General features: G+C 36.4%; 3 protein-coding genes and 1 pseudogene across 3 annotated transcripts; 1 reads left to right on the top strand and 3 right to left on the bottom strand.

The window, feature by feature from the left end:
* The first annotated feature begins 3051 nt into the window (after positions 1-3051).
* Positions 3052-6779, top strand: LOC147564760 (serine/threonine-protein kinase RHS3-like). Its single transcript, XM_086649751.1, has 4 exons — positions 3052-3501; positions 3682-3757; positions 4237-5195; positions 5505-6779. The coding sequence occupies exons 2-4, from the start codon at positions 3719-3721 to the stop codon at positions 6358-6360; spliced, it is 1854 nt and encodes a 617-aa protein (XP_086505877.1). The 5' UTR covers positions 3052-3501; positions 3682-3718; the 3' UTR covers positions 6361-6779.
* An 842-nt stretch (positions 6780-7621) lies between these two features.
* LOC147564759 (uncharacterized) lies at positions 7622-9710 on the bottom strand. Its single transcript, XM_086666155.1, has one exon. It carries the CDS (start codon positions 9514-9516, stop codon positions 7867-7869), a length of 1650 nt encoding a protein of 549 aa, XP_086522281.1. The 5' UTR covers positions 9517-9710; the 3' UTR covers positions 7622-7866.
* Positions 9711-12479: 2769 nt separating this feature from the next.
* LOC147564758 (protein HYPER-SENSITIVITY-RELATED 4 pseudogene) lies at positions 12480-13205 on the bottom strand (annotated as a pseudogene).
* A 1537-nt stretch (positions 13206-14742) lies between these two features.
* On the bottom strand, positions 14743-18978 carry LOC147564757 (CDP-diacylglycerol--glycerol-3-phosphate 3-phosphatidyltransferase 2-like). Its single transcript, XM_086649748.1, has 7 exons — positions 18447-18978; positions 16832-16929; positions 16684-16734; positions 16358-16471; positions 15598-15654; positions 15409-15494; positions 14743-15250 (listed from the first exon to the last, which is right to left on the bottom strand). The coding sequence occupies exons 1-7, from the start codon at positions 18670-18672 to the stop codon at positions 15130-15132; spliced, it is 753 nt and encodes a 250-aa protein (XP_086505874.1). The 5' UTR covers positions 18673-18978; the 3' UTR covers positions 14743-15129.
* Positions 18979-19384: the final 406 nt, after the last annotated feature.

The raw sequence follows: 19384 nt of genomic DNA, 5'->3' as shown, positions 1-19384 counted from the left end.
TGAAATTTGTGGGCTCTTTTTCAGCCCATTCAAACCACAATCTAATTCAGCTACATTTTCAGATTTTATTAAATTAAAAAACAAACATTTGAAATCTGAATTGAGTTTCAATTCAGATTTCAGATCTGAAAAAAGTAAAAAACAAACAGCACCTTAATCTGTAATGGGCTTAATCTATATCATGTCAGCACATACTATTTGTTATTGGCATTGTGCATGGCACGTCCCACTCTTGAATACTTTCAGGGTTAATTTAATTCTGCCCCCTAAATAAACAGGACTTAAAATTGGTACGGTCTCTTTTTGCATTTTTCGGTTAACTTTAACCATCTATATCCTCTTTTTCTTTTCACTGTTCATTTTAAAATTGGTTCTGGAGTGTCATTTCTTTTATTTCTCGCATGACAATAGTTTTCACATACAGCCACTCGACGACTATTGTTTTTTTATTCTTCTTGCGGCCACCATCATCCACCAATCGTCTTCTCCCCACCACCATCCTCCAGCACCATCTTCCACCAATCGGCCGCAAGCCCGCAACCACCGTCGACCTACCGTCACCACCACCACCATATCCTTCACCATCGTCTATTCTTTCCCTCTTTTTTTTCTTTCTATCTCTCTCTCTTTTATTCTTCACTCTCACGCTTTTGAAATTTTGTTTTCATGAAGTAACCAGATCTACTTCGATTCTCAAATAAATTCGACAAAGATGAACGAGTTAAGGTATGTTCAATTTTGAAACATATTCTGATTCAACGAATATGAAGTGATTCGTTGGGAAAAATGTTCGATTTTGCCATTTTGGGTTTGATCTCTTATTTGATGTGAGAACTGTCCCGTTTAGTTTGTCTTATTTTGAAAAGTATTTGGTATAATATTGGAACTGTTTGCTTTAATTTGTGCTCGGTTTGCTTTCCGAACAAACTTTTATTTTCACTATAAAAAAATTAAACTGTAGTGACGGTTTTAAACCGTCGTTGATGTCCGAAACCAATATTGATAGAGTAATGCTAACGTAATATAAACCGTAGCAAAAACCACCATCAAGAAACTAAGTTATCGACAAGTTCAATTTCTTGAATAAACAAGTTAGGTACTGAAAAATGGTTAAGACTTGATCAAGAACAAATTAAGGACAAGACATAATTGATTTCTTAAATTTTGATCAAGCATGTAGATAATCTTCCATATGTGTTATCTTTCTTTATTATCAAAAGCTTCATATGGTCATTTTGGAGAACATCATTATTGAACCAAGGCGGTAGGTATGAGTTTGGGTGTGACTAATTTATCATGTGTTATTTGATTTCTAATCTCTAAATTCTATTGATTAAATTTATAGATGGAAGATAAAGAGCAAAGATAACGGACGAGGTCTTGAAGAATAAAAGGAAGATGTCTCTAAAACTGGTTGAGTAATAAGTAAATCGCAACAGATCTTTGACCATGTTAGAAACAACATTATTGTGACAAGAAACGACTAAGGCTTTGCTCCAATAAAAAAAGACGCGTGCTCCACACATGGCAAAAAGGTGTCTTGGTCAATTACCCAAAGATCAATTCAGAAAGGGTGTGATCAAGAGATCAGACCCCTAACGTCAGAAAATCAAAATGTTATCTTCAGAAATTAAGGCGTTAAGACCCGTAGCAGGCGGATGGACATGTCAATAAGCTCGGGAAAGCAAGCTCTGGAAAACAGCTCTTGAACGCAGCCCTGGGATCAGCACTGTAAAAACGTTCAATCACACGGAAAATAACAGGGCTTCACGCACATCCCTGGTTCAGGTAAAAATTATTTACTTAAATTACTCATTCATCATCATATATACGCATGATATACATACAATTAAACAAGAAAATCCGAAGAAAGACTTATAAATTCTTCAATCCTTAGTTTCTCTACTTTCGACTAAGGAGTGCCGGGACTCGTTATAATCTAAAAAATGGTCATAAGTTGACTGAGATAAATAAGTCAAGAAAAGACCAAAAGCCTAACGGATCAACCCGTATTGAATCAAAGGGGAGGTTGAATCAGAAAGAGGTCTACTACTCAAGCCCAGAACTGGGGTAGTCGGTATGATTGTCTTAGGAGCCTTAAGTCTTGTCCTACCTTAAATACAATCAGGTCTGCCTTGTGATTTAAGAGAAGACCAAGGGAGTTCACGTAGTGGGACTGATACCAACTCAATCTTGAACATGAGGGTAGAAGCATGCCTAATGCTTACCAACTTAATCTCGGATGTTATCAAAGATCTCAATCGGTGAGGATCTTTGAGTATTTAATAAATTTGACTTCAAGAGTCTTTTAGGGATGGAGCATCTCTTAAGGAATCTGCAAACTCGGAAACATAATCTATCAAGAATCCTCGAACAATGAATTTCCTAAATATAAAAAATACAGGATATCTCAAAGAGGAATCTTGATATCTTCAGACTAAGGAATATCAGTTTTAATCCAACACGGTGGTCGATCTCAACCGCCTTATCATCACCGCTCCTTGCAGTCGATCAAAGCATCGTAATCTGACTATTCTTCAGAAACACATTCAACATATATCGAGTAAGTCTCCAAAAGTTCACTCAATACTCAATTCTTTAACTGCAAGCGTAATCTGATTGTCTTGAGCGTCAAAGAGGTTTTCGAGTTCCTTGCAGGTTTCGTCTCCAGATCGAGATGAGTAAAAGCGAGATTCAACGTTGTCGTATCATCATTCTGACTGATACCAGAAGGAAAAATTTGACATCATCAAGATGTGTCTTTCTGATTTAACTTAGATTGCATCGGTTATCGTCTTATTTACTACAACCAAAAGCCACCCTTATAAATATTGCTCTTAGCTTTTCGCTGATAAGATAAATCAAAACCATCTTTTCTATTTAGTTCAAATACATTGGTAGTCATCACCGTCGAAATTCATTTTGACTAAATGTGTGTACATGAAAGTTGAGTGTACGCAGCTAAAAAAGGGTTGTGAGTGCGAATAACGGTGAATATATCGGGTAAAAATGGTAAGTGTATATAACATTTTTTTTGTATGAGGATTCACCAAGAAATGGATGGACTCTGTTGCACGATACGAGAAAAAAATGGTGATCCCACCAACTGGTCCTTCACAGGAATACACGGGCATCCGTTTGTGTGTCACTTTCAGAGACCGTTTCTCTCTCTAGCCTAATTTTATTTCCTCCCTCATTCTTTTTCTCTCTCTCTCTCTCTGTTTCTTCAACGGTTTTTCCTCCTATCCATTCGAATTCTCTAAATTCACTAAACAAATTTCCACCAATATCTGCAATTCGATTCAAGAATACAATACCCCTTTTTCAAGAATCCATAATCGTTTTCACCTCTGCTAATTTTCATTAATCTCTCTCTCTCTCTCTTCCTCATCAACTAATGTTTTATTGATAGGTGGGGGAAGAAATGACAACAAACATTTGATTGATGAACAAAACTGGAAAAGAAATTCTATGAGAAAACTGTTCCAAATTCTCCTTTGTGTTAGTTCCTTTTCACCTGGCAGATGTTTGGTTGAATTCCTTATCATCCATTATGTTGTTATATGTGTTTTTGATTTATGTATAGATATAAAACTAATGACAATTTTTGTGATCTATTAGTAATTTGATTTCTTAACAGAGGGAGAAAAGGCTGATAACTTTTCATTTGAATCTGATCAGGTATTCATCTTGAAAAGTCAGCTAGCTTTGTTCTTTAATGGCGTCGAAGCCTAGCAACAAACAGGACTTGAATGAGGTGAGGAAAACTAGACAGAGTCTAGGTATTTATCTTATGTGTCTTGTCGTGATTCGTGCTTCCAATGATTCTGGTCCACTGAACAACGTATCACGACAAGACACATAGGATTCTTCCCCGGGTCTATCATGTACTAAGAAAAATGTTTGGGAACAAGAAAAAATAGACAGACTTTAGGCAGAAATTTTATGTGGCTTGTCGTGATTCGTGCTTCTAATGATCCTGATCCACTGAATTGTGAACCACGACAAGCCACAAGGAATTCTGCACAGAGTCTGCCTAGTTTTTCTTGTTCCCTGGCATCACTCAAAATTCTTTGCCTTGGTATTCTTAAACTTCTGCTCTCCTTATATGAATTATTCAAGAGGCATTACTTGATTTCTTTTCGATTTATTTATATGTATGTGTGTGTATATATGTGCTCGTTTATAGCATTGCCTATTTGTTGTAAATAAAATAGTTTAAACATTCTAATGCAGAATAACAACATTAATTCAGAAAAGTTACCATGTGAATCCAAAAAGAAGAATCCTAGAGAACCAAAGAGATTGGATCAAATTCCAAAAGGCAGCATGAATTCAAGTTGTTTACCACCATATGACCCTAAACGAATCGAAGCAATTACCAAAAGCAGTAGTAGTTCCATTTCTGACGAACTCTCGCTACTCAATAAGGGAGTTGAATCGATCTCCCAAAGCAACACAAACTCAACCAGTAACTCTTCATGTGAATTCAAGTCGTCAATGGAACTTAGTTCAGGTAATAGCTCATCAGTTGAGAATATCAAAGGAGATCCAGTAGTGAAAAATTCTTTCAGCTCAACTGGTAACCAGCCAGGTGATAAGAAAGGTATAGATGAGATGCCGGACAGTAATATGAGTTCAACTAGTAATCCAATCCCAAGGACTACAAATTCAGAAAACTCGATAACAACAGCAGCAACCACTAACAAGAAGTCAACAGATGCAAAGATGAGTGATTCCGTCACGAGCCACAATCAAGTTAGCAATTCCCGTAGTGACAGCTTGGATTCAAGTGCACCTTTTAAGCCCCATACTGGCGGTGACGGACGCTGGGAGGCTATACAAATAGCCAATGCTAGAGAATCTCCTCTTGGCCTAAGTCATTTCCGGCTCCTCAAGCGCCTTGGTTATGGTGATATTGGAAGTGTCTATCTTGTTGAACTTAGAGGAACTAATGCTTTCTTCGCTATGAAAGTGATGGACAAAGCGTCTCTTGTCAGTAGAAACAAGCTACTTCGAGCACAGACCGAACGAGAGATCCTTGGTCTTCTTGACCATCCTTTTTTGCCCACTTTATATTCTTATTTTGAGACAGATAAATTTTATTGCTTGGTCATGGAGTTTTGTAGCGGAGGTAATCTCCATTCTCTTCGACAGAAGCAGCCCAATAAGTATTTCAGTGAGCAAGCTGCACGGTAAGTATCTTTACTTTCATCATGTTATGTTTGGATTGAAATGATGCATCTTATTCTTCGTTTGAATTACACATATCTTTTACATTTATGTTTGGGGGTTGGATAGTCTTTTCTCACTTAACACATTCTCATTTTAGTTTCTTGTGTTTCTAATGTGCTCGTTTAATTAGTATTCTATAGTTCGACCATATTTGAATGTTGGAGTTCACTTGCAGAATATTAATTTTATCGTACCTAAACTGAAACACAGTGAGAACTAAATGCAGTTCGGGTCATCCTTTTTGACTAAATCATATTTACTGATGACAGATTTTATGCTTCGGAGATATTATTGGCGCTAGAATATCTCCACATGCTGGGAATAGTATACAGAGATTTGAAACCAGAAAATGTACTAGTAAGGGAGGAAGGTCATATTATGTTATCTGATTTTGATCTATCATTACGTTGCTCTACCAGCCCAACGCTTGTGAAATCATCTTCTGTCAATGTAAGTACTAGTGGTGGTATACTTGATAATGAGTTTGCAGTTCATGGTTGTATCCAACCATCAAGCTTCTTCCCTCGAATTCTACCTAAGAAGAGCCGTAAATCAAAATCAGATTTTGGTCTATTTGCTGGTGGTTCCCTACCTGAACTTATGGCAGAACCCACACACGCCCGTTCAATGTCATTTGTTGGAACTCATGAATACTTGGCTCCAGAGATCATTCGAGGGGAAGGACACGGTAGTGCAGTGGACTGGTGGACTTTTGGGATTTTCCTTTATGAATTATTACATGGTACAACTCCTTTTAAAGGGTCGGGTAATCGGGCCACACTCTTTAACGTAGTGGGTCAGCCTCTGAAGTTCCCAGATGCTCCAAATGTGAGTGTTCATGCACGAGATCTCATTCGTGGGCTTCTTGTAAAGGATCCACAAAAGAGAATTGCATATAGACGAGGTGCAACAGAGATTAAACAACATCCATTTTTCGACGGAGTTAATTGGGCTCTAGTTCGAAGTGCAGCCCCACCTCATGTGCCAGAACCTGTAGATTTTGGACAATTTGCTAGTAAAGATGCAGTTCATACTGAGAAGAAAGTAGGAGCAGAAAATGGTGCTGGTGCTGCAAATAAGAATGATGCTCAGGATTCAGCCTACCTTGATTTCGAATATTTTTAGGACAAACTATCGGGCTTCTTTAAAAACGGCTGTCTTCAGAGGAGATCGATCGTGATGGAGTAAGTGCTTAAAATTTCTTGCTGGTGGTTGTAGTTGGAGATTCTAAAAGAAGATTTTGGTGAAGTTGAAAGATTTGTTTCTGGTGTTGTTGAGGGGAGAGGGAAAATAATAAATGGGATGTTAAAAAGGATGGGAATTGAAATTCCACTAGTAGCATGAACTTGTATGCATGATCTCTGAGAGTGGATGTTTTTCTTTTGTTTTCCTTCTTCCATTTTTCTTTCGTTTTTGTAATCTTCAAGTGTTAATATGCTTGAGAAATTTGTAATTTGTACATGGTTATATCTACACTGTATTCACTTCCTTGACATCTAAAATGCCCTCTGAGACTTTCGACATCAATATCTCTAGTTTCTTCATTGCCATATTGTCCTTTAACCTCGACTGTTTTGATCGTCTTTAATTTTCTTATTTCGTAGTGACGCATCACAAGTTTAGATAAGAATTACAATTGCAATAACATGTAAATATATTTCTGGAATCCACCGGAATCAAAGGATTGCAAACGTAAACCTTAAAAAAGTATATAAAAACTTGAAACCATCAGAAAAGAGCAGACTACTTAAGAACTTGTTTATTAATTGGTCCATGATGCATTACAAATGCTAATAAAATGTCTTTTATAGGCAACTAAATTTAAGATGGATTCAAGTCGACACAAAACTCGGGACATGCCTTGGCCAAGGCCCAAATGAAACTCTTTCATGGGCAAAAAATTTTTTGAGACGATTTCTTTGGAGAACCCCTTCTCAGTTTTAATTTTGAAATTAATTTGAAGATCTTAAGAAATCTTAGTTGAAATTCTTCTCCTATCTATCTAAAACCAATCTTAATTTGTCAAAATTTAATTTGAAACTAGCCAAAGTTAGCTCGTGCAAGAATTTTTTGCGCCATTGTTGGGGTACGATAATACCAAGTGTTCTATGCAGAATCTTATATTCTTTGATATCAAATATCATGGTAGAGTAATGCTAGAAGAGGCTGCAAGTCAAAACTTACTCGAGACCTACATGAAATCAACGATCTTTATTTTCGAGTCAACTTTGTTTTACTCTCTTAACAACTTTCTCGCTTTTTTGATGGAGGGTTGATTCCTATTTAGGTTGGATGTATGTTTACTTTTCTAACATCTTCTATGATTTTTCACCGTTGTATATTTATCGCAATTTCCAGTGTTCTACAGATTAACAATAGGCATTACTCCAGGGGGGAAATTATAACCTGAACAGCCCAATAGGAATATGCTTTCATCAAAACAACCTTAAACATAAAGCTATATGATACAGAGTTTTACTAAACTGGAATCTCATCAAGAAAGATGCAAAAGAAAATTATATATGACCAGTTAAAAACCCTTTATGGGACAAGGATCATGCCTTGCAAGACGCAAGTACATTAGCAAGACGAGCATCTCTTTGTTTTCGAAATGGAGTAATAGAGTGATAGTTAACAATCTTCCATCTCAGGCAGCTCGTTAAGGTCGAGATTCAACAGTACCCGACCACGACCATCATCGTTTGCACTAGTGGTACTACTAATCTTGTTTAGTTCTTCTCCAGTTTCATTTGATGTTAGTACTGCTGATGAGCTACTACTTGGTGGAGGTAGTACTGGTGGAGCTCTATCCACCACTGAGACTACCACAGCGGCAGTTGGTGTTGGGCCACTCCAATGACACCTCTTGTGTCCCCCAAGTGCCTGGCCTGTTGGGAATGTTTTGTTGCAAATTTTACACATATGTGCAGTATTGCTGTCATTAATATTCTTTTTCACCACATCTGAATTTGAGTTTGTGACTGAATTTGACGATCCTCTCTCATCTGTCACCAACTCCTCTGTTGATCTCAACTCTTCGTAACGATAATGTCGTCGTCGGTCTTCTTCATGTTGAAGATGATGATGATGGTGACACTTGATCCCTTTGTTGTGGTTGGACCTGTGACCACCCAAGGCTTGGTGAGATGGAAATGTCTTTTTACAGCTTAAGCAGGTGTATATCTTATCACCGCCACCATCACCACCACAATAGTTGTATCCTTGGTGGTGCTTCTGCTTCTTGTTAACTGTGTCGTAAACATCGTGACGACCCATTACTGTATAACCAGATGATGCCTCCACCTTCACAAGTCTAGCTTCCTTAATACTTGTTAAATCTGTCATTTTTCTTTTCTTCTTCTTGATTATTCCTTCTTCAGATAGGTTTCTAGGAATTACCTCAGTTACCTGTTCATGACATATGTTGCAGTTCTCTCGACTCTCGTATTCGTTTTTGCTGCTACTGTGGCGATGGCGATCACGACCAGCTGCATGTTCTTCTACATGTAATTCTTGTTCTTCTTTCTTGTAATCGTCTTTATTCGATCGAGACCCACCATTCACCATGTGATGGTCATGCAATTTATGACCACATCCACCTTCATCTCCTACCACTGACTTGCCATCACTGTAGTATCTCATCGTGTAAGAGTTCATAGTAGATGTATCAAGTTGTTGAGACCCTTCTGTTGAATAAGCAGTACATGATGCTAGCATCATTAGATCGTAAGCCTCATCAGCCATTTGTATATTTTCATGCTGTTGTTGTTGCTCTTCTGGACCATCTGCAATAGCATTTACTTTGTTATTCACCTCCAGACTAGCACTGGTAACACTTTCCCGACCTCTCTTTCCTTTCACGGCCCACTCTGTCAGCCGATGAGCTTGAGCTTCCACCTTCGCTTGAAAAATCTCATCATCCATTATCTTACAGCCTACTCCTTTGCCGGAATCTGATGATGAAACTCCGGATGAAGCAATAGTAGTTATAGAGCTGGAGGTAGTATTAACCAGACTACACACAGTAGTAGAAGGAGGTTTAACTCCCCTCCATGAACGTTCCGGATGGCATCTCATGTGACCAAACAAAGACTTTCTCGAAGCGAAACTCCTTCGACACAAATAACATGTATTAGTATTCTTCTTTTCTTCATCATGATCATCAGTATAATTAGTACCATTCAGCTCTGAGGATCTGAACTTGATTTTTATTAAACTTGATTTGATATTTATAATCTTCCCATCTAAATCATGACCCACTGATTTTTTTTCATCTTCCATCTTAAGTAGAAGAAAAAAATCAATTGAGAATTTTCAAGATCTCCTAGTAACGAAAAGACTTTCTTACTAAGAAACTATAAAACTAAATAAAAGAACAACATACAGATCAAGAATGTCAATATTTGATTCTTTTGGGGATTAGGGTAAAGGAATTTGATTGATTACCTGCTATGAAGCCTAAAAATCTCTCTCTCTCTCTCAAGTCTTTAACTGCTCTATACTGTATGGAGCTTTGAGAGTCACGTCCTTCCCCATTTCCCACTTATTCCTCAAATTTTATTTTATTTTTTGAAAAGATTTACTTAATTTCTAACTAAATAATATTTTGTTTTGATAAATAAAAACTGAAAGATATTGTTATTATTCATCTAAGATAAGTAATTAGGGTTTAGGGAGGAAGTTTTTTAATTGGAGAGACAGAGAGTATCTAAACATTCAACTTTTATGAAATTCTTAACCGTAATTTTTCACTACTAAATCTTTATTCATTGATTTTATTCAATGTATTACCAAAACAGAAACTCTTGGGTTTTAAATTAGTAGTTATCTTTCCACTTAATTGGTATTTATCACCCACTTAATCACCTTATTACTATTATGCCCTTTTACATAAATGTTTTAAAACTTTACATTTTTCGGGTATTTTTCGAGTCCAAAATATTTCAATCGAATAAGGGGTCTAAACAACAAATCTCCATTTTTTAGGGCCGTTTGCAATGACATTCTACCTACGACCTCTTCTAAGGTGAAGAGAAAAATTGATTTGTTATTTAGACCCCTTATTCCAGTGAAGTATTTTGGACTCTCTTTTACAAAAAAAAATGATAATATAACAGCTCCAAAACACATTACAGGAGAAACTACTAATTTACCCTCAACTCGACCTAACCCAACCTGAATAGTTAATCCCACAAGTTAACCCAAGAGATCTAACTTCTAAATATTGATTCATTGCTTGCAGGAATATTTATTTACACGAATAACTAACTAAAAAAAAAACTATGGCTAAATTTGGGTAACAATGACAGACATTCATCGATCTTTAAGTGGGTCATTGAAAATTGTCCCCCTTTCCAAGAGCTTCTCGACGATGTCTGCAAGTCTCTTCTTAGTTCCCTCTTTCAATGTCTCTTTCTTGCTTTTTGAGCATTAGGGTTACTTCGAGTGAACGATTTGGCTATGTTATTTTGCTTCCAAAATGTTGAAATAAAAACGTTTGGTAAAATAAGATCTTTTATTTTCTATTAGAAGCATATAAATTGATCAGATTATGAATGTCTAGCTTCACGGGAGTTGTGAAAACACAAATGTTCAAGGTCTTGTTTTCCATGCGTTTAAGGTACTCTTTTTCATATCTTAGGGGCCTGTTTTTCCAGATCCAGACCGACAATTGTATAGTTTTCTCAGATCTTTGACGGTCTGGGTTTTCCCATATCTTCGAGATTTGATTTTCCCATACCTTATTCGAGGAAGGTTCCCCCTTCGTCGGAAAGAAAATAGAGAGATACGAGAAGAACGAGGGGAGGAGAGAGAAGAAGAGAGGAAGACAGGAAAAAAAGGGAAATAAGAAGAAATTAAAAAAATTGAAAGTCGTTAAAAAATTTAGCCAGTCAACGACCTTTGTCAGAAAAGATAATGAGGTGTCGAGATAGATGAAGTGGAGGAGAAAGATGATGAAATGGAGGACAGAGGAAGGGATGAGGTGGCTTTAAGATTTTTTAAGTTTTGAGAATTAATTTCATTTTGATCCTCAAGAGTACTTTTGGAAAGAGTTTAAGTTTTTATTGTCCTTGTCGTCCAAATCGAACTAGGAGACACTTATGAGGCTAAAATGGTGAATTATGGGTCAAAACAGAATTCACCCAATTAAATACCCATCCTGATTAATTATTAGGACGGTTATAGTAAAACGCATTTAGTAAATGTGCCGATTTGGAAAAGGAGTGAACCGTCCCAACCTCGCCTTGTTGACTCCCTATACACTGGATCCAAATTTGCCAACTAGTGAGACTAAAAATGTAAAGGCCGACACTTTGGGGAAATAAGAGAATTTTCTAGATTGGAAAAGAATTTTCTGGAGTGGAAATTTTAATGAAAAACATAACGTGTTCTTTGTATTCCTCATCTTTTACCACAGACCACAGATCCACAAACTCCGGTCACCGCCACCACTATTTTTTCCTATTTTTTTCTCCTCTCGTTCCACCACTACCTCTATTTATCTTTCGTCTTTCTCTCTCTCTCCCCTCTTCCCTCTCCTCTTCTCTCTATCTCCTCAATCCTCTCTCTATCTAATCCCATCTCTTCATTAAATTGCAGTCGAAATATGGATGATAGCTCCATTAAAGTTGTCTATTTGGATCAAACATGTATTGTTGCCCTCTTAGTTAAAATTGTAGTGTGTGGTGGTGGGGGGAGTGTCTGGAGAGAGAAAATGAAGGGAAAGAAAGAGGGGTAGAGAGTGGAAGAAGGAAGAGAGAGATAAATAATGGTGGTGATGGGTAAAGTGCCGGACAAAAAAGACAGATTTGAGAAAAAAATATTAAAAGTTGTCGACGAATTGGAGAAAAAATGATGACGGGTTAGAGAAACAAAAGAAAAAGGCAAGAAAGTTTCACTCACACTGAAATTTTCTCCGGATTTTATCACTTTACACCATGTTTTACAAATTGATTTTCATAAATCTCCATGTTTTTTTATCACTTTCATTCTCCACCAGGTTCCGTCATATTTAATACCACAAACAGTTAAAGGTTTTAAAACGACTATACTACCCATTTTAGATCATAATAATATAATTATAATATTATCTACAAAACCCATCATAATAATTGATTTTCATAAATCCGCAAGTTAAACTTCTGTTTCCTAAATATGACTCATGCCCGTACATATAACCTCTACTTAAACTTCTTACTAGACAATTTTCAGATCATAATAATATTATCTACAAAACCCATATTTCAAAACCTATACTCAGACATCCTACTTCTCAATTTCTTCACATCATAAAAATCTCTTCTTTTAACAGATCTTTCTAAATCCGCCATTAATTCACTTTTAAGGCTTGGGTCCATTGCTAATGTATCAAAAGTTGCAGGATGCTCAAGATTAATTGAACCCCAAGCACCAGAACCACCCATATATCCATAAAAAGTACCTAAAGTATGAAGCTTTAAAACCTTGTTTTCTTCTTTTAATTCTTGAGATTTCTTCAATATATAAGGTAAATAAGAATCCAAGATCTTATGTTTATGTTTCTTGTGAAAACAGAGTTCGAAAGATTTTTGCTCTGATCTAATATGAGGTTGGTGATATGGGTCATCAGGATTTGATGATTTTTGTGTTTCAGAACAAACAAATCTCCATTTTAATGAAACCCCGTGGAAGAAATTGATGATTTCTTCGCAATTTTCGATTGTGATTGTGAGTTTTTTTTATCTCTTGGAGGTTTAGAAATTCGAAGTCTTTAAATGGAAGGAGTGATTTTTGTTCTTAAGAAGATTTGGGTAGCTTCATAAGTTAGATTAGATGAAACTGGATTGAAAATTGATCGAATGGTTTTGGAGATATAAGATTGAAGTTGAATAGGTATTAGCTATTGATCTAACAAACGTCATTAAACCAGCAACAGAAGCATAAGTTGATAAAACCATTGATGTTGATGGCATTTGATTCAAAGAAAACATCTTTTTCTTCAATGGGGTTTTCTTGTTTTTGATGAGTTTGGAGGTTGAAGATGAAGATGGGTTGGCTGGTGTATTATGTAAAATTGGTCAACTCAAGTTGATTAATTTTCCAGGGGAATGAGAATCACAAACCCACCTCCCCTGGGTTTGCTATTATTCTTTTTTTTAGGGAATCACATTCTCTGACTCACAAGACAAATAATGATGTGAAATGTGATTCCCAGGAATCACTTTCCACTCCCTCGCCATTCTCCCACGCCAAACATGGCCTAAATGGAAGGAACCAAAGACGACAGTTTATGGGCCTTAAGCAGATCGTCCCAGTCAACTCACTATCCAAACTGAGAGTATATATTCCCGCTCCCTCTCTCTCTCACTAAACCCTAATAATAAAACCTTCGCTTCTGGAACCACAAATTTCACAAGGAAGAAAAGAGAGTTTGATCCATTACACATATGAGAAACCCTAATCTATAATTATCTTCTTAAAATATTAAACATGAAGACGATTTCGGGATCGGTCATCTCTTCCAAGAGAATATCGATCTCTAAAGCTGCATCAGTTCTAAACAGTTTTATCTCCTACGAAAACGGAGCTTCGAATGCCATTTCTGCTTATCTGAGACGAACTTCGGACTCTTTAAACGATTTAGTTCAGTTTCATGGGGATCTTAGGGTTAGAAAATCCGAAAAGAAGCAAAAAAGCAGTCGTTCTGAAACAGTAGATCCAGACCAGAGCATTGAAGATGAGGAAAAAGGAAGTGAGAGAAAGAAGAGAAAAAGCAGTGATGTGGGAGGGATAGAAAGTGAAGATCGTAGAGAGAAGAAAAAGAAGAGAAAGAAAGTAGAGGTAGAAAATGGAGAGTTGATTGATGGAGATGAGAACCAAAGCCGAAAGAAAAAGAGATTATATTTTATTGAAGATTAGTTCGATTTGGGGGAAATGTCATTGTTGTTCAAGCTGAAACTTTTCTTCTGTATTTTTCAATCATATTTGTTTTTTTCTCTTTTGTTTCTGATGATTACATGAGATAAATGATTACATGAGAAAAATGTCTACTAGTTGAATTTGTTTGATCATTTGGGATTAATTCCCCCTTAATTCAATCAACTTAGGTTTTCTATGTTTTCTAGTAATATATGAGTTCTCTAAATGTTTACAAGCTAAACAAGCTTGGTGATCGGATCGCAGTGTTACCGGAGCTAGAGAGAAGACGACACTCAATGGCTGGTGGAACGGCGCCGATTTTTACCGCATAGGTGAGGTGGGCAAGTTATCGAACTTCTCAAGACGACAGTCGATGGCTGTTGGAACTAGTCTGTGTTGAACTATCTCAAGTTGTTAAAATTAGCTAATAACCTGAATGGAAACATATATTGATGTGTTATTTGCCGTCGTTCCAAGTTTGTGCAAAACCTGTAATAATACATGTTGAAAAACCAGAGCAGCATAATAACTAACAGACATCAGATGGACAAGAAAGGGATGAACTTTAAAATGTATTATCCACCAACTACCAAATATGAGAGAGAGAGAGAAAACAGCAACCACAACTACCAATAATTTATATATCAATATGAATCCCCTAAATTCTCATTTATCCTAGTATTTTATGTATGAATATCCATCTTACAAGAAAAAAACAAGCATCTCCCACTCGGGCCTGGCTCGCTTCTTGCTAATCAACAACCAAAAATCAATAGTAATAATGATATCCTACCTAGTGTTTCCTTCCTAAAATAATTTCATACTGAACTAGAATTGCATGAGCCAGCCATGATCGTTTCCCTTTCAGCAACTTATCTGGAGCCCTCTCTTTCTCAAAGGTGAGGCAGAATTATTTGAAGAGGCAGAAGTGAAGGAACTCCGAATGTATCTCTGAAAGTGTAAACCAGAGCTAGGAAATTCGAAGTGGAGTGTGGTTTACTTTAATAAGATTCTCCATATATTCTTCACGTATACAACTAATGACCATAGAGCAAGTCCGGCTGAGACATATAGCAAACCAACACCCAAGCAAACTAGAATACCTGGTCCTGCTAGACTGGTGACAAGAAGAAAATAGAACATCAAATTTCTTGAAGATTGAACAAGAAGAAGACTTAGTAACGCAATCGTTCAAAAAGATCTGAAGTATTTAATTTCATTTATTGATCAGGTATAAACAGAAGTTTGGAGACACTATTGAGGAGGATCTCAGACCTGCTGTCTCTAGCAGCAAGAAGGATGGTTAATGCTGTCATCTGGGTTGCAGTTTTCCATTTCCCCAAGCTATTTACAGCAACGGCCTGATGAAATTGAAGGACAATGAGGATGGGACTTCCAAGATATATGCTTTTAATGATTTCAAATAATGGAATAAGGTGATAAGAATTTAAAGGAAAAAAGAACCTTGCCAATTTTGCTATTCTGAGACGCAGCCCACTCTCTGACTGCTGACATTGTTATCTACAAGAAGGTTATAAAGAAAAATAGTTGTTAGGTATCATCTCACCCATGGGAGAAAAAAAATTGGGAGGAAAAGAGAACAGAAGATCTACAGTGAATTTCATGGATTAAAGAAAAAGGTTAGGTCGTGGTTACAAGAAAAAGCATTAACATTCCTATATATATTCCTGCTACAATGTTCCTGCAGTGTGAACTAATTTTCCCAAAGACGACTCTTGACAACGAAAATAAATTCAATATTCCAGTGTATATTCAATCTCATGAAGAGTCAATATTCCAGTATATATTCAATCTCATGAAGAGTCACTCATCGAGCTATGGAACTTTGTACCAATACTCAATAATTGTTGTGTACATGAACTAGTGTCCATCTCCAAGAAACGGTATGGAAAGATTCGATGATATATCAGGAGGACCACGGTAAATTCTCAAGGTCAACTGTCATCGTGGGCTACTACTACTTCTCTCATACCAGAACTTGCATGTCCTAACTCTCACTCCGTAATTTATTTGAGCTACTCCTGATTTCCTTCATACGACTAAGATAACTAAATTCCTTTGCCATGTCACTATCACTCATTTGTTATCCTTAATTTACATGTTCATATTGGTTATATATAAGAATCATAGAGGCAAAATTGTAGTTAAATACGAAGCATTTGAATGCTTAAGAATGTGTAAGATTAAAGTGTGGCCTGCTAACCTCTCTACCAATGATAGCAACTGAAGGTACAGGGAGTAACCACGGCACTTCTCCAAACACATTAACTTTTAAAGGCCAGGTACACAGTAACACCAAAGTTGCTGCAACCATAAGCTGAACAAAATAAACCACAAATCAGATAAACCCCCTAATATTCCCTAGGATTTAATACTACTGCATGTGGTTTCGAAACTAAAAGACCCCTCTTCTCTTTTGTTATTTTTGCTATAGAATTTGTTCTTCATGCAGATGCACCATCCTACTATCCTAGACACCAAGTCTTCAAAATAGTCCATAAAAAATTTACAAACACCAAACTGACACACCTTATCAGCAACAGGGTCCAAAAATGCACCAAATGCTGTCCCTAACCGCATCTGACAAAAATTAACATTTAGCTTAAGTATTTACATACAATATGACCAAAAAAAAGGAGCCATAAACAAACAAGGTAAGCTAATGAACAGGATATACCTTTCTAGCAATATAACCATCAAGCCAATCTGTAATAGCTGCAACAATGAAGATACTTGTGGTAGCCGTTGTAGCCCACCATCCGTTCATGTAAAAAGCTAGTGAGGGGGATTATACGATATTATCAGTAAATTATTAGAGACGGCATAATGTCAAGTCCAGACAAACTAGGCTAATAGATAAAATAGAAAGGGGGCAAGAAAAAATTAAACATAATGTTCCCGTAGTTTCATCCCTTCGCAAGTGCAACCAACTGTTTTTTTGTTTGTTCTTTCTTTCTCTTGTTATTCAAAGACAATGTAAGAACATAATAGGTAGACCTTAAAGCTACTGCTATATGTTGGATTATGTTCACTGTACAGTGTCTAAAATCTAGATACAGGTTAAGTTCCATGGCGCTAAATTATATGCAAGGTCGATTCTGCTGATAATCAGATCTGTCTAAATAAATTAGTTAAGGGTATGCAAAATCTGATAATTAAACAAAGCAGGGAGGAACTCGAAAATTTCCAAGGTAACGGAAACAAACTAGATATCCTAAAATTCCTATCCCTTTCTTCCTACTGTAAAACTGTATACTGTCCAAAGACAACCTCATGCAAAATACAATAAATAGTATGGTGATCAAATATGGCCTTATAAATCTAAACAAAAAAGTTCAATTTTCTTGGGACTTGGAGACTGATAACGTATATTGATGGTTACTATTAACTACTAACATGATATATCTTTGTATAAATGGAACAAATAAGAACGTACTGAACATTGCCATCATATCCAACATCAATGTTGCGATACTTTTAAGGATTCCATCAGAAAAGGAATCAGACACAAGGCTCAAGTTTTTAACAGTACAAAGAGGCAAAAACTAAGGAAACTCATATTGGACAAACATTTACAGGGAAGAACTCAAGTAGATTCTGTACTCAGTCAAATATCAAAGTATATTCATGGAGCTACATGGGTCATGAAAACAACTTGAATTCCTGCCTATTACATACTCACTTTCTCATCGATATTTTCTTGAAGAACTGGGTAGACTCATATTAATCAAGAAGTTGCTACCTATGAAACTATCAAAGCAATATTCATACCTCCCCATGATGTTTTGAACTACTATTACTCTAATTCTTTCTACAACAAATGCAACAGATGACAAAAATGAACATATGGCTTCCTTATGGCAATCTAGTCTTCCTCTACGAAGAAAAATGTGAAAAATAAGAAAATTAAGGATGCTTCTCTAGCAAAAAATTAAGTACTTATAGAATAGATTTTACCCTCAACACGGATAATACAATGTAGAAACCTAAATATCAGAACATAAAAGTGTCTATAGGCGAAATTATCAAAACCCATTAGCCAAAAAATATTATACTTGGTAAAACTTGCAATCTTGATTTAGAGAGTTAAAACTAGTCCCAAACAGAACAAATGAACCTTAAAATCTGAATATAGTCAATCATTAGCACTGCCAAAGTAATCCGATCAGAAATTCAAATAATCAAAATAAGAACCCTAGACAATGAAAAGGAAAAAAAACGAATTCATGTAAATCTATAACCAAATTCAATTAAAAAGAACTACAAATCAAACAGATCTTGTATGAACCTACTACTGACGAGAAGAGGTACGGCGGCGACACGGCCAAGCGTCAAGATCGTTGGCAATGTAAGAACTGTAGATGTCTGATTTAGTTGATGATGATGATGATTAGTGTAGTCTTTATCGTTCTCATGAGAAGAACAACCCATATCGGAATCAACAGAAGAAGAAGATAATCTCTTTTTAACCTCACTATCTAAAATCTCTAATTCCACCCGAACCCTAGTCCGGCGCATCTCCAATTTCTCTCACTCTATCTCTCTCTCTCTCACTCTCTACTTTCTCTCTCTAAACCAGAAGTCTCATTATCTCTCTTCTCGTTCGTTTTGTTCTCTAATTCCGTCTCCCAAATTCTGCTTCTCAACCCTTTTTCCTGTTTTCTTCACCTATTTATATGCACAAGGAAGGCGCATGATAGCAGGAATTCATCTCTATGCCTCTTTCGTGCGCTTTATTCACCCTATCCTGCGCAACCTATATCAGAACTGAATTGCCATTTTTTGTGCGAACCCCGAACGGAGCAGTTAGGTTAGATCATCTCCAATACAAGACGCCAACAACCCTTGGTTGGAGTGGTAAGAGGTTTAATCTTGTCAAGGGTTCGAGGCACAAGCTGAACAATTTAAAAAAAAATCTCTAATGTAAGACTTAATAAAGACTCTAGAAATTCTATATGTCAAGTGTGAAAAATTGATCTTTAAATGGTTTCTTTCTTATTTGGTCATTTAGAGACACTCTATTAGAAAACCTTTTCCAATGCAACACTCAAGAGAAACTCTAAAAAAACTCTAAAAACTTATATTTTGATTTAAAACTAATTGAGATCTTCTATTAGTGTGTCCTCTTGAGCAATTTTAAAATAAATCTTGACACACCACTTCAGAGATTCGTGTTAAGTTTTGCATTGGAGATGGATTTTAAAGAAAAACTCTAAAAAAAATCTTATGT

The sequence above is a fragment of the Eschscholzia californica genome, unplaced genomic scaffold (genome assembly GCF_041429995.1).
Source record: "Eschscholzia californica isolate CP2 unplaced genomic scaffold, dmEscCali1.0.p SCAF_1, whole genome shotgun sequence".
Classification (NCBI taxonomy): Eukaryota; Viridiplantae; Streptophyta; class Magnoliopsida; order Ranunculales; family Papaveraceae; genus Eschscholzia; species Eschscholzia californica.
The sequence above is the reverse complement of the archived record's forward strand: the minus strand, read 5'-3'. Positions and strand labels throughout refer to the sequence as shown.

Excerpts from the sequence above, each read along its gene's own strand:
- LOC147564760 (XM_086649751.1), top strand. The coding sequence starts at position 3,719 with ATGGCGTCGAAGCCTAGCAACAAACAGGACTTGAATGAG. Across the intron at positions 3,758-4,236 it reads ACAAACAGGACTTGAATGAG|AATAACAACATTAATTCAGA; the intron begins GTGAGGAAAACT and ends ATTCTAATGCAG. Across the intron at positions 5,196-5,504 it reads TTCAGTGAGCAAGCTGCACG|ATTTTATGCTTCGGAGATAT; the intron begins GTAAGTATCTTT and ends TACTGATGACAG.
- LOC147564759 (XM_086666155.1), bottom strand. The coding sequence starts at position 9,516 with ATGGAAGATGAAAAAAAATCAGTGGGTCATGATTTAGATGGGAAGATT.
- LOC147564757 (XM_086649748.1), bottom strand. The coding sequence starts at position 18,672 with ATGCGCCGGACTAGGGTTCGGGTGGAATTAGAGATTTTAGATAGTGAG. Across the intron at positions 16,930-18,446 it reads CGTACCTCTTCTCGTCAGTA|CTTTTTACATGAACGGATGG; the intron begins GTAGGTTCATAC and ends CCCCCTCACTAG. Across the intron at positions 15,495-15,597 it reads AGAATAGCAAAATTGGCAAG|GCCGTTGCTGTAAATAGCTT; the intron begins GTTCTTTTTTCC and ends CAATTTCATCAG.